Genomic DNA, 13,340 nt, shown 5'->3' with positions numbered 1-13,340 from the left:
AAGGTTTAATGGAGGTTCGAATCATGTTTATTCATTCAGATGCTCAAAGAAATAAAACTTGGAGGGGCACCTGGGTGGCTCAGTTGCTTAAGCATCCGACTTTGGCCCAGGTCATGGTCTCGCAGTTTGTGGGTTTGAGCCTTGTGTCAGGCCCTGTGCTGACAGCTCGGAGCCTGGAGCCTGCTTTGGATTCTGTGTCTCCCTCTATCTCTGTCCCTACCCTGCTCATGCTCTTTCTCTCACTGTCTCTCAAGAATAAACATTAAAAAAGAAAAAAAGAAAGAAAACTTGGAGGGTATATGATTACCAGTTGGGTCCTTCTGGGATTATGGATGGAGCCGTGTGAACTTGAAAAGCTGAAAGGTGAACATTTTCTACTACATTGGGTAGAAAGACGTTGTCAATCCTTTTTTTGTGTTTAATAGGTACCTGAAATATAAAGATTAAATAGATATTGGAGATACCATTAAAAGTCACCGTTACGACTAAGACTGAGATCATTGGTTCAGTCTGGGTTAGGCCATTTAGTGTGCCTTCTTATATTTGACACATGTCATAAAGTGAACTGGTCAAGAATTAGTCTACCAAAGGAAGCCTTTTCCAGCTAAGGAGAAAAAGATATCCCATATGTGGAGTAATCTAAAAATTCCTTAATATTTTATCATTTGTGTTAGTGCAGTGTTTTGTTTTGTTTTGTTAAGAAAATCATTGGTGGTCTTACATTCCAGCCATGTATAAATTATTCTTCAATATGCATTTATTTGATTTGTCTCTTAGGCCTTAAGAAGTCAGAGCTTAGATAGATTTGAAGAGGCTCCAATTCTTTTGTGCCTTTCCTGGATCTTAGGTTTATTGCTTGGGGTTTCTATTCACATGCCAATGGGCCCACAAAACACTCCCTTATTTATTAGGGTTTATTTAGACCATCACCCTTCTGAATCTTTCAAATACAGTGGCTCTCCTCTGATGCATTTGGCTACTTAAGCAGCCTCTCAACCATGAGCTGTGATCGCAGACCTCCCCCACAACAGCAACATTTGCTTTTGGGAGTGAAATGGGGATGGAGGGAGTCTTAAAAGCCCTTGTGGTTCCATACACATCAACTGAATATTGCTTCCTTTTGGAAAAGGCTTTTGCAGAAACAAATAGACATATACTAGAATCTTACCTTTTGGTGAAAGATGACTGCACAGAGACTGGTAAGTTGAGCCAGTGATGGGCATTAATAAGGTGGCCCTACTTGGTCAAGGATCTCAAATGCACATTCCTGACCTGTTTCTTCTCTTTCTGTGTATGACTCTTTAACTGCATGTTTAGAAGCAAATTTTTGGTCCAATAGCCAGACTATCAGCTGCAGAATTACACCCTCAAAAGAGACTTTAGAATGGCATATTTCTCTGACAGAATGATTAAATCTTTTCCTTTCAATTTTTCTCAAAGCAAGAGGGAAGAATTTTATTTTTTATTTATTTATTTATTTATTTATTTATTTATTTATATTTATTTTTTATATAATTTATTGTCAAAGTGGTTTCCATACAACACCCAGTGCTCATCCCAAAAAGTGCCCTCCTCAATGCCCATTAGCCACTTTCCCTCTCCTCCACCCCCCATCAACCCTCAGTTTGTTCTCAGTATTTAAGAGTCTCTTATGGTTTGCCTCCTAAGAGGGAAGAATTTTAAATGTGTTGACATGGAAATGTCTGGAGGGGATTCTGAAAAACAATTGGGCAAAGGTGTAATACTTATGCAGTAGAGGAGGGTGTAAATATTGTTTTACATACACTAAAAGCTGAAAAGTTAAAAAAAAAATCTTCATATACATGCTATACCTGGACCTAATCTGTGTGCCAAGAATTTCTTTGGAGGGTAGATTTCTCACACGTTGTTGTTGTTGTTGTTAAGTTTATTTATTTTTGAGAGACAGAGCAAGAGGGGGAGGGGCAGAGAGAAAGGGAGAGAGAGAATCCCAAGCTCCCAGGCTCCACACCAATAACATGGAGCCCGATACGGAGCTTGAACCCATGAACTGTGAGAACTGCTAGTTAATTATTGTAGATGACTGAAGAAAAAGAAGAAATTCAGACACAGAACACAGCAAAGTGTGGACATTGACTTCCACATCCATTTATTTAAATAAACATTTTTTTTTTTAACTAGCAGCATCAGATCTCTTATCGGAGTTCCCTGGCACAGCAGAAAGTTTTAAAAACGTGTGAGAAATGGGGCACCTGGGTGGTTCAGTCAGTTGAGTGTCTGATTCTTGATTTTGGCTCAGGTTCAATCTCACAGTTCCTGGGTTCAAACCTGAGCTGAAATCAGGAGTCACTTGTTGGGATAAGCACTGGGTGTTGTGTGTGAATGATGAATCTCGGGAATCTATCTCTGAAGCCAAGAGCACACTGTATACACTGTATGTGAGCTAACTTGACAATAAAACATATTTAAAAATAAATAAATAAATAAATAAATGTAATTGAGTAAGTGCTTTTGAGCTGAACTGTTTCGACATCAGAATTCTATTATTGAGGAGTAGCATTGGCAAGATGGCAAAGTAGGAAACCCTGCACCATCCTTCTTCCCACAAACACATCGATTTGGCAACGATTCATGGACAAAGCCTTTTTAGGAGAAATCCAGAATTTTATTATCTAGACCCAAGTATCTAGATAACAGCCAGGTATATAATGTTTCTTAATGTTTATTCATTTTTTAGAGAGACAGAGACAGAGAGACAGAGCGACAGAGCATGAGCAGGGGAGGGGCAGAGACAGAGGGAGACACAGAATCCAAATCAAGCCCCAGGCTCTGAGCTGTCAGCACAGAGCCCAAAGCAGGGCTCAAATCCACAAACCGCGAGATCATGACCTGAGCCGAAGTTGTATGCTTAACGGACTGAGCCACCCAGGTGCCCTGATATATAATTTTTTAATGTAAGTTTGAAAAAACCGAACCTAAAACCATAATTTCATATTTACATTTTTCATTGTTTCACATATATAATCAAATTTATCTTTACTTACAGTTTCTGGCCTTTGAATCCTTCTTGTTATTTTACTGCTCATAAGATTAGTCTTTAAAAGGTGTTGCTGGGAGTATCTGAATGATGTGGAAGCAGAACTCAGGGAGTACTGAGCCCGAGATATAAGTCCTATAATGTTGAAAATGTTAAATTATATCTCTGGTTGCAATATATGGGCCTAGATTTAATCCACAAAATTTTAGAAAAGCTTGAAATGGGCATCTAATCCAACTTTGTCAATTTTGAATGAAGATGTCAAAATCTGCATGGAATCTTTTGCCTGCGGGTCACATGACCAAGTGAAAGAGAAGAACATGATAGGTGACTTGGACTATGGTGGGTAGGAGTGGACAGACTTAGGGATATTCAAGTTAATAGGACTTGGTAATTAACTGGACTTACAGGGTGACAAAGTATAGCTCCCAGATTCCTCAACCAACTGGGTAGATGTTTAATTTTAGTTTAGGGTGGATTTTGTGATCCTGGCATGTGTTACTCAATAATAATGGTTGTTTACAAGATTAGAAGGGTAGTTGGGTAGGAAATATGAGTATATATAGAGAAAGCAGATAAATAATAGTTCAGAGTCCCTGAAAAGCTAGGAGCAAATGGAATCTCAAGCATTGGGACTGGCCCAGGGAACAAACGGGGCACATTTTCCATTTTACCAGAAGGGACCAAGAAGCAGCTGAGTATCTAATGTAGGTGGGCTGGGGTCAAAAAATAGAGGGGTTTCCCATGTCATGGCTTTAAAAAAATTTTTTTTTAATGTTTATTTATTTATTTTGAGAGACAGCATGAGCAGGGGAGGGACAGAGAGAGAGAGGGAGAGAGGGAATCCCAAGCAATCTCCACGCTGTCAGCGCAGAGCCCCATGTGGGGCTCGAACCCACAAACCCTGAGATCATAACCTGAGTGGAAATCAAGAGTCAGATGCTTAACCGACTGAGCCACCCAGCCATCTCCGCCATATGATGGCTTTTAATGGCTCTGTGAAACTGGAGGTAAAGTGTTGGCTGGGGAGGAGGACAGCGTCTGAGGATCTGAAGAGGCCAGGTAGATATAAAATAGTTTCTGGGAAGAGGAGAGAGTGAGCTGACCCATCTTCAGCTCCAGGGGAGGGACATGTGAGCAGGGCTTAAACCCACCAAGCATCTTAGTGTCTGGCTTCCGTGATTTGTTCAAATTCGGGCATATGACCTGAGTCAGCCCAGTCAGGGGCTGATCCCTTTTAATTGTCCCATCTCTACACTCACTCCTGCCATGTGAGCTGGAACAGAGGATGGAAGGTACAGCAGTGGCAGTCATCTCGCTTCCCGAGGGGTTACTTCCACTTCCTTTCTGCTCCCAGCATTCTTGGAGCCCAGAGGGGCAGACAGAGGGGTCAGGCCCCAGGGAAGTATGTCAGACCTGGATCAAGCAAACTGAAGCTGGTCTACCTCTGAACATTTCACAGTTTTGTCAGCCAAGTGATTTCATTTTTTTTTCCGTAAGCATTTTAAGACTAACTGCACTAGAGCATATTACAGTTCCTCAAGAGGTGCAAGATCCTAAGGGGACACCATGCTAATGCCAAGTAAGGAGAGCTTGCTCCTTAAGTCTGCCTTTGCTTCTGATGCTTCTGATGCAAGGAGCAGGGTGGCTGTCGTGCTACCATCACGACAGAAAGGAGAGACCTCGGTCACTTCATGCTTTCACCTGGACAACAGCTGAGAAAGGAGTGGGAATGACTGACTTCTACCTTGTCACATTAATAGTATAGCTGTTCCCTTGGAGTGCTGGGCATTAAATAGACAGGTGCAACTCAGTCCTTCCCCTCCAATGAGTCACTGCAGTGGGGGACAGGTGGGGGCTGGGGCTTAGGAGAAACTTCTAGCTCTGCTTCCTGGGAAAGAGACTTCTCTTTCACTCCTGCCACATCCCCAGTCTTGGGAATTAGGGTTCTGCCCCACCCTGCACCTGTCTCATGCCTCACTCTGCTTCTCCTTCATAAATGTGCACGTGTTGGAGGACATGGAGTGCAGTTTGAAAGGACACGTTAACCCAAAAAGAGGTTAAAAAGATGCTTGGCTGGGGCGCCTGGATGGCTTAGCTAGCAGAGCAGGAGACTCTTGATCTCAGGGTCCTGAGTTCAACTCCCACATTGGGTGTAGGGCTTACTTAAAAAAAAAAGGGGTGCTTAGCTGGGCTGGAGACAGAAGGGCAAGGGATAGACAGGAAAATCCCATGGAGTGTGGAGAGGAGAGTTCAAGGTGTAGAACTGCTCAGCGTCAGTGGCCAAAATAGGGCCCTTGAGTACTTTTGATGCTCTTCCTCTTTGGACAGCACAGCTGGGGTGGGAAACCTCCCCCTGTGGTCAGGGCCCAGGCAATAGGCACAGAGGCAGAGGGGAGAGCCCTGGGCTTTACCAGCGAGCCCAGCCCTGCTCTCAGCAAACCCAAAGTAACTCCATCTTTGCTTGATCTTTGACACTGATCTTTCTGTTTGTGAAAGATCTTATATATTCAACTGGTAAAGAGCCAAAAGCAAACATAAAGGACACACAAGTATGAAAGTGTCAAAGTATAGTAACCAACATATGCAGTTATTCAGTCCTGGTTATTGGTATTTGATGATATTTTTGATAGTCAGATCTAGAAAAGAACTTGGAATTAATTTCATCCTCAACTTATAGGGAAGGAAGCCAGTTTAGAGACATCCTGGGTTTGGCCTCTGCTCTATGCCACATTGCCCAGAGGGCTATCTTGATTGCCATTTCCATAGCGCTCCTCAAGCCCCAGCACCCAAGAATCATAATATATTTATAAATAACACTTGAGAAACATGGTCATTGATGTCCCAAGACATTAAGATGCTTCAAAATATAGTAAAGTACCCAGTGTTCTTTAAGTTGTACATTACACCCTCCTGAGACCAGTGTTTATGACTGAAATCTTTTAGGATTGGATGTCAGGTCTCCAAGGTGACTGGAGTCACCTTTCTACTAAAGTAGAAAGTTATGACTGCAAATCAGAATTAAGTTTTATTCATTCATGTATCATTCATTCATTCAACAGACATCATGGAGCACCTATGCAATAACCACTGGGTTGTTATGGCTGGCCCATGAGACCCTCCTTCAATTCAGACCCCAGACCCTGGGGGTTTGCTCTAGCTAGAGTAGGGGACATGCTTACCGCCTGGTGAGCTCATCTGGACAGACAATCGCTCAGCATCATTAAGCTGACTTTGTAGCTCTTCTATGCGCTGGAAAGCATCCAGCTTCACACTGCGTTCCTGGACAAGCCGGCTTCTCAGCTGAGGGGAAAAGTGCTTAGGAAGCAGAGATGCTTTTTTGGTGCACACTTTAGTTCCTGGGGTTACTAGGAGAGTGTGGGTCCAGGCCACCCCAGGAACATAAATCTTCACAAAGTCCTGGTCAGGCTGAACTCAGCCTTCTGAAAATCAAGAGCTCCAAGAAGGCCGAGAACCTAAACCAAAGATGAGCAGAGGCAGCCCCTGGACCCCCTTATTACCTTATAATAGCCAGGAGTTTACTCACAAAATTTATATCCTTTATGTTTATTTCACCAGAGGGGAGGGGAAGAGAAGAGATGGAGAAGGGCCCTCAGTTCACAGAGGACCTTTAGGCCAAGCCACAAAACTACTCCAAGGACAGGAGGAAGTCTCTGGACAGTTTCAAGCAAAGGAAAGACTTGATCTTTCTTCCAGATCTCTTTGCTCAGCTCAGTGCAGCTCATCATCTGCAGGGATGCCCTGAGCACCATCTCCCTGGCCTTATATAAGGCCCATACTCAGAGGCGAGCTTTTGTTTTTAATGTTTTTTATTTATTTTGAGAGAGAGAGAGAGAGAGAGAGAGAGAGAATGAGAGCATGAGTCGGGGAGGGGCAGAGAGAGGGAGAAAGAGAATCCCAAGTAGTCTCCACGCTGTCAGCATGTTCAGTCCCGCTAACAGTGAGATCATGACCTGAACACAGATCAAGAGCTGAACGCTCTACCGACCGAGCCATCCAGGTGCCCCAGAGAGGTGATCTTTGTGTTTATCTGGGTGGCTCTCTGCTAGCACAGCTGACCCACGTGGCCGGATCCAAGGTGCTCCTCATCTGTATAGACAGGAGGTGTCTTTTCTTTTGAAATTTATTTTTATTTATATAAATATAAATGGATATAGATTATAAAAAGTAATTGAATTATAAAAATTATTCAAAAGTTTAAAAAAGCAATATGATTCTAATGATATCATAAAATTATAAAGTATAAAAAGGTAATAATTGTAAAAAAGTCAGAATAGTAGGGTGGATCTAATAGCGCTCCCCCATTCATGTCCACCTGGAACGTCAAAATGTGACCTTACTTAGAAATAGTCTTTGCAGGGGGCACCTGGGTGGCGCAGTCGGTTAAGCGTCCGACTTCAGCCAGGTCACGATCTCGCGGTCCGTGAGTTCGAGCCCCGTGTCGGGCTCTGGGCTGATGGCTCAGAGCCTGGAGCCTGTTTCCGATACTGTGTCTCCCTCTCTCTCTGCCCCTCCCCCGTTCATGCTCTATCTCTCTGTGTCCCAAAAATAAATAAACGTTGAGAAAAAAAAAAAAAAAAAAAAAAAGAAATAGTCTTTGCAGATGTAATTAAGTTATGACGAAGTCATACTGGATTAAGAGTGGGCCTTACGTACAATGACCGATGCTTTTATACGAGGAAAGGGTACAGACACACAGAGGGACACATAGGGAGAAGGCCATCGGATGAGGCAGGCAGACATTGGAGTGCTGTAGCCACCAGCCAAGGAATGTCAAGGACTACAGGCAGCCACCACAAGCCAGAAGAGAGGCATAGAACAGACTCTTCCTCAGAGCCCCCAGGAAGAGCCAACATCTTGATTTCAGGCTTCTGGACTCCTGAACTGTGAGAGAATAAATCTCTGTTGTATTAAGCCATCTAGTTTGTGGCAATTTGTTACAGTAGCCCCAGCAAGCTAATCCACAGGCTAATCTCAAAAATCCAGCACACTCTTGTCTGCATAGACCCAACCAGAAGGCCTGTGAGGTTTTGACACTATAACCTACAGGCTCATCCTACAAAAGTTAAAGGGGCAGTTTCTTGTGCGTGCAGATGCTCTCAAGTGTACTGTAACTGTCAATAGAAGATCAGATCCCCGGAGTTAGGAAAACTTCCTAATACAAATTAGGCCCAAGGTGCCTCTATGCACTGCAGGGATTGGTGTAGGCTCCTCGATCCATCATAGACAGGAACCATATCAAGACATCAAACTATGTCAAACCATATCAAGAAAAACATTATCAAGACCTCTGAGCCAGGCTGGGGCTAAACCAATTGGAAAAATATTAACAAAGGAAGGAAACATGCTTAGTAAGGACCTTGTGTTGTGTTAGGACCTTAAAAAGGACCCCACCCCACATCACAGATGTGCCTGAGATCCCACAACCAATCCAGGTCAGTCTGTTTCCAAAAGTGTTCACCTTCATATTCCCAGCCAAAAGACATACAGTCAATATTTATCAAGAGCTGTGTATTAGTTTCTGATCTTAGTGCTTCATCTGAATTACCTTAATCCTCCTAAAAATCGCGTGAAATGAGTATATCGTTCTCCGCTGTACCAACGAGAAGACTACAGCATGTAGAGACCACAGATCTAGCCTAAAGTTACGTGGTGGAAGGCCCTGGGGTGTGAATCAGGAAGTCTGACTCTAGAGCATCCCCAGGAACGGGAGGTAGGCAAGGACATTCATGCTCTCCAAGGTCAGAGAGTCAAAATCTGCCCTCGGAATTGGAGGTTGGAGAGGAACTAAAGAAGTCACTGTAGGCCATAGGGGCTCTTGCTGGCTGAAGGTGGATTGCTAGTTGGTGAGAAGTGAGACCATAAGCCCAGGGGACGGGAGCTGCCAGCAGAGGTGGAGGGTGGTTTAGAAACAGCCAGTGATCGTTTTTACATATATACACTAAAGACATGTATTTGTTGAGAGAAGCCTCAAAATGTTTTTGACTGCTTTTAGAATCTCTGCCGTTAGACAAAAATTAGCTATTAACTAGAGAGATGAACTCCTTATTTTTGTGCTGGTTTCTGGAAAAGCCTAATTTGAAAGATAAATATGTGACACCAAATGTTTCTAAGGATTCAAGTCATATTTTCGTTTATTTTTCATGAAATAAATGTGAAATTCTAATTTTTCTTTTATTCTAAAGCTACTCATTTTCTCTCCATTTCTCCAAAAATATTTTCTCTAGCATTGCCTCAATTCAATTTTTAGCCTTTTTAAAATTTTGTCCTTTGTTTTTGCAGACTTCTCCCCATTGATCTCCTCCTTGAAACACTTGGCCAATGATTTAATTTTTTTTTAATTTTTTAAATGTTTTTATTTATTTTTGAGAGAGAGAGAGAGAGAGTGGGAGAGGGGCAGAGAGAGAGGGAGACACAGAATCTGAAGCAGGCTTCAGGCTCTGAGTTGTCAGGACAGAGCCCGACATGGGACTTGAACTCACGAGCTGTGAGATCATGACCTGAGACGAAGTCAGATGCTTAACCAACTGAGCCACCCAGGCGCCCCAGCCAATCATTTAATTTAACTTTCCAACTTCTCTTTCCTAATATCTCTGGTGAATGAAGTGATTTATTCCTTCAGTGAATACATGAGAAGTGCCTGCTCTGGAAGGTACTATTTCTTTTGCCTTCTGTATTGGATTACATTCTGTGCTCTCCTGTGTTGGAACTTGCATTAATCCACATCTACATCTATTGTTTCCTCCTCTTTTTTTTTTTTTTTTTTTCTTTTCTTGCTGTAGGGGTATATTTAACAAAAATATATTGTGTCTGGAAATCACTTTTGCCTTTCCTTTTTGTCTCTAAAGTTCCAGAAACACCTTGAATAAAATCCTCTTATAATAGCTTCCATAATGCTTGCTGCTTTTCCCAGATTACCATTGGAATTTTCTAAAGGATTCCCTAGCTCAGAAATTGTAGCCAGATGGAAACATGTTTCCCACATGGGTTCTAAAGGTGCCAAGATTCTGGGCCTTGAGGCAGTCAAACCGTCCTCTCTCACCATAGGCAACCTGAGCATCACCCAACATGGGCAGAAATATTTCCGTTTTCCTGTGAGCCTAGAAATGACAAAGGTGGAGGACACCAGAGGCAGGGAGAATGCCAGAAGAATGCCAGCTCTGGCTGGTGCACCCCGATTGGCTTTCGAGTGGCTGCTACCTCCCACGGGAGTTACCTGTCGGAGTTCTGTCTGAGTTCTTTTCTGCTGAAGCCGGCCCAGTTTCGAAGCCCTCTCTGCCTCTTCAGTAAGGAGCTGCAGGTGCTGGTCCTTTTGCCGCACATCTTCCAAGAGCTTCTCCATGCCGGAGGCCTTCATTAGATCCAGCTGCTGCCTGTGGCGAGCTTCCTCGGTCACTCTGTGTTGCAGCTCTCTTAGCAATTGAGCCTGTGGCAGGAAAAGGCCAAAGGAAACGAAGAAGGCAGAGTCTTTCTTCTCACCAAAAGGTGGGGAAGAAGTTGCCCAGCACAATAGCCAACCCCTCCAGTAGGGCCCAGGGGCGCAACTCTGTGGAATATTCCCGGGCTCAGGGTAATAGAGGCTGGCCTTTCTGTTTGGGCTAGCAGGCAGCAAGACTATCAGGATCTAGGCCAGCTCGGCCTGGACTGTAAGCCCTGAGGCAACAGTCAGGGGGAGAACAAAGGAAACAAAGAGCAAAAGCCAGGCAAGTGGTAATGCCACTGTACAGGTCAAGAAATTTGGTCTTTTAATGCCCAAACTTGATGATAGTATGTATGTTACTTAACTTATTAATCACATATTTATATCTACCACAAACTACATTTGCCTTGTCATTGACCATTTATCATGACATAGCAGGGAAGGGTTTGCCTGGGGAGAAAGGAGTGATGTAATACAAAGCAGTGAGTGGAGAAGGGAGGTTCTAATCTTGCCTCTGTTTTGACTTCCAAAATAGCTTTGAGGAAGCCAGGTTCCAGATGGTTAATGAAGGAAAAGCGTAGTGATAATTTGGTTCTGTTTTGAAATTTTTCTAATCAGTAGCACCATAAGTACCAGATGTCCAATCCTCAATTATAATACTACTACTAATAATATTTGTATGGTGATGTTACAGTTTACATAATTATACTCCATTCTTCACCTGGTGCACAATAACAGAGGATGTCAGGTCCAAAAGGAACAAATTATATGTCGTGTTTTAAGTATGCCCAGCTTTCCCAGACTCTTATTTAAACTCAACTCTTGTCTCTCTAAACCTAGGGTCTTTCTGGGGCACCTGGGGGGCTCAGCCAGTTAAGCATCTGACTCTTGGTTTCAGCTCAGGTCGTGATCTCACAGTTTGTGGATTTGAGCCCTGCATCAGGCTCTGCGCTGACAGCAGGGAGCCTGCTTGGGATTCTCTCTCTCTCTCTCTCTCTCTCTCTCTCTCTCTCTCTCTCTCTCTTTCTCTCTCTCTCTCTCTCTCTTTCTCTCTCTCTCTCTCTCTCTCTCCTCTTTCTCTCTCAATAAACAAATAAACTTAAAAAAAGATACAAAACTGTTAAAAGAAATAAAAATAAAACTAAACCTAGGGTCTTTCTGCTTCATTCATGCTTGGAGAGTTAGCCCAGTTATTAGAGCTCAAACTTGGAAACACCTTCATTTTGGTGCCCACCCCTTATTGAGCAGCAGTGACTTCTGAAATTATGACTTAGTATGGGTGGGTCATCAGGAAAGAATGCAAGACTCTGTTTGGGGAATAATGCTGATGGCTAGGCCACACTCCACGTGCAGAAGGTCACTATTGATGGAAAGCGTGCTTGGAGATGAAAGGACTGGGCTAAAGGCAGAGACCTACATCCCAAGATGCCCTCTAGGCAAAAAGATCCTCTGAGAAACACATACACATACACACCGAAGAACGATCTTTTGTGTAAGGGTAGTATTTCACCATCTTAGCCAACTTTTGGCCACTCTCCTTGGTGTGTGTCTAGGGCTAGAAAGGAAGTAGAAGCGAAGCTGAGGTCTGGGCCATCTTTTTCTGGCAGTGCCTCCTGCTTGGCCTCAGCTGTGGAGTCCCGGTGACTGCTGCAGGAGGCAGGGTGTTGCTTCCAGGGCCACAGTCAGCTTTGCAGAGAGAGCTCAAAGGGAGGGAGGAAGAGGGGTTCTGGTGTTCAGATACCTGGTTATCCTGCTGCTTGCGCATCCTGGTGTTGGCGGCCTGAGCCCCGGCCAGGGCCTGCCGTAGCACCCCTAACTCCTGATGAAATAAAACCGCTTCTCGTTCTGCCATCAGCTTGATGCTCAAACACTCTTTTTTACTTTGCATGGCTTCCTGTGAACACCCCCAAACACAGTAAGATAGGAAATAAGTTTCCTTTCCATAGTTTTCATTTCAGAAGAGTCTCTAAACCCCTTCATTATCCATCATTTTTAAAAACTTCCGGTAGAGGGGTACTTGGGTGGCTCAGTTGGCTCAGGCATGATCTCATGGTTTGTGAGTTCGAGCCTCAGGTCAGGCTCACTGTTGTCATTGTCCGAGCCCACTTCAGATCCTCTGTCTCCCTCTCTCTCTGCCCCTCCCTGACTCATGTTCTTGTTCTCTGTCTCTCTTAAAAATAAACATTAAAAAAAAAAAAAAAACCACTTCTGGTAGAAAGAAGCTCTAGTCGCCTTCTCTGTGTCCTCACTGAAGAACAGTGTGGCAGAGCAAATAGGGACTTTCAGAAACGCTAAGTGAAAGTTTCCAAACCACTATTTCTATGTGCTTTGGTTCCAATTTGCCTTGAAGCCGATTTTCCACTTATTTTGTTACTCCATTTTCCTCAGATAATCATGTCTGAAAACTCAAAGATTTACGGTGTTTGGATGAAGCTGCCTCAAACCCTTGGTGATGTCCTCCCTCCATTTTTCCCCTTTTCTCGTGCTAGACTCTCTGTTCTCCCATTTGCTTCTTTGCCATTGGCTTCTGGCTCTTTCCTATTTCTCTGGGGGCTCTGACATTCAGTCACTTCCCTGGAAAACTCCCCGACTGTCGACTGTCAGATCCGTTAAGATGGTTGGTCTTGCCAACACCAGGGTAAGACCAGCCCCCCAGGTCAGCCAGCCCCCCACCTCGTCAGTCACTCCCTGCTGTGCGGGGTGGGCGGGCCTCCCTCTCCTAACACTCACCTTCTCTGCCCTGATCAGCTGGCCCTGGAAGCGAGCCTGCTGCACAGCCAACCTCCAGTGGCCCAGGCTCCTCACTTTGCACACCAGGGCAGGCAGGCGGCAGTTGTCTTGCTCCAAGGCGCGCAGCTGCTCCTGCTGAGAAAGGCTTACTTT

General features: G+C 44.0%; 1 protein-coding gene across 6 annotated transcripts in view; it reads right to left on the bottom strand.

Annotated features, from left to right (window-relative positions):
* Positions 1-202: 202 nt before the first annotated feature.
* LOC123608828 overlaps positions 203-13,340 on the bottom strand; it is a 186,211-nt gene continuing 173,073 nt past the window's right edge. For 4 of the 6 annotated variants that reach the window (XM_045499212.1, XM_045499211.1, XM_045499216.1 and 1 more), the window contains 6 exons: positions 13,188-13,322; positions 12,199-12,351; positions 10,254-10,463; positions 6,199-6,319; positions 3,024-3,151; positions 203-429 (listed from right to left, as the gene is read on the bottom strand). In XM_045499212.1, coding sequence (XP_045355168.1) covers positions 304-429; positions 3,024-3,151; positions 6,199-6,319; positions 10,254-10,463; positions 12,199-12,351; positions 13,188-13,322 — 873 coding nt within the window. In that variant the 3' untranslated portion in view covers positions 203-303. The remainder of the gene's footprint in view (positions 430-3,023; positions 3,152-6,198; positions 6,320-10,253; positions 10,464-12,198; positions 12,352-13,187; positions 13,323-13,340) is intronic. The other 2 variants (XM_045499215.1, XM_045499217.1) reach the window with 1 other exon arrangement.

Source organism: Leopardus geoffroyi, chromosome B2 (genome assembly GCF_018350155.1).
Source record: "Leopardus geoffroyi isolate Oge1 chromosome B2, O.geoffroyi_Oge1_pat1.0, whole genome shotgun sequence".
Classification (NCBI taxonomy): domain Eukaryota; kingdom Metazoa; phylum Chordata; class Mammalia; order Carnivora; family Felidae; genus Leopardus; species Leopardus geoffroyi.
Note: the sequence above shows the minus strand (reverse complement) of the source record. Positions and strands in the feature narration are given on the sequence as shown.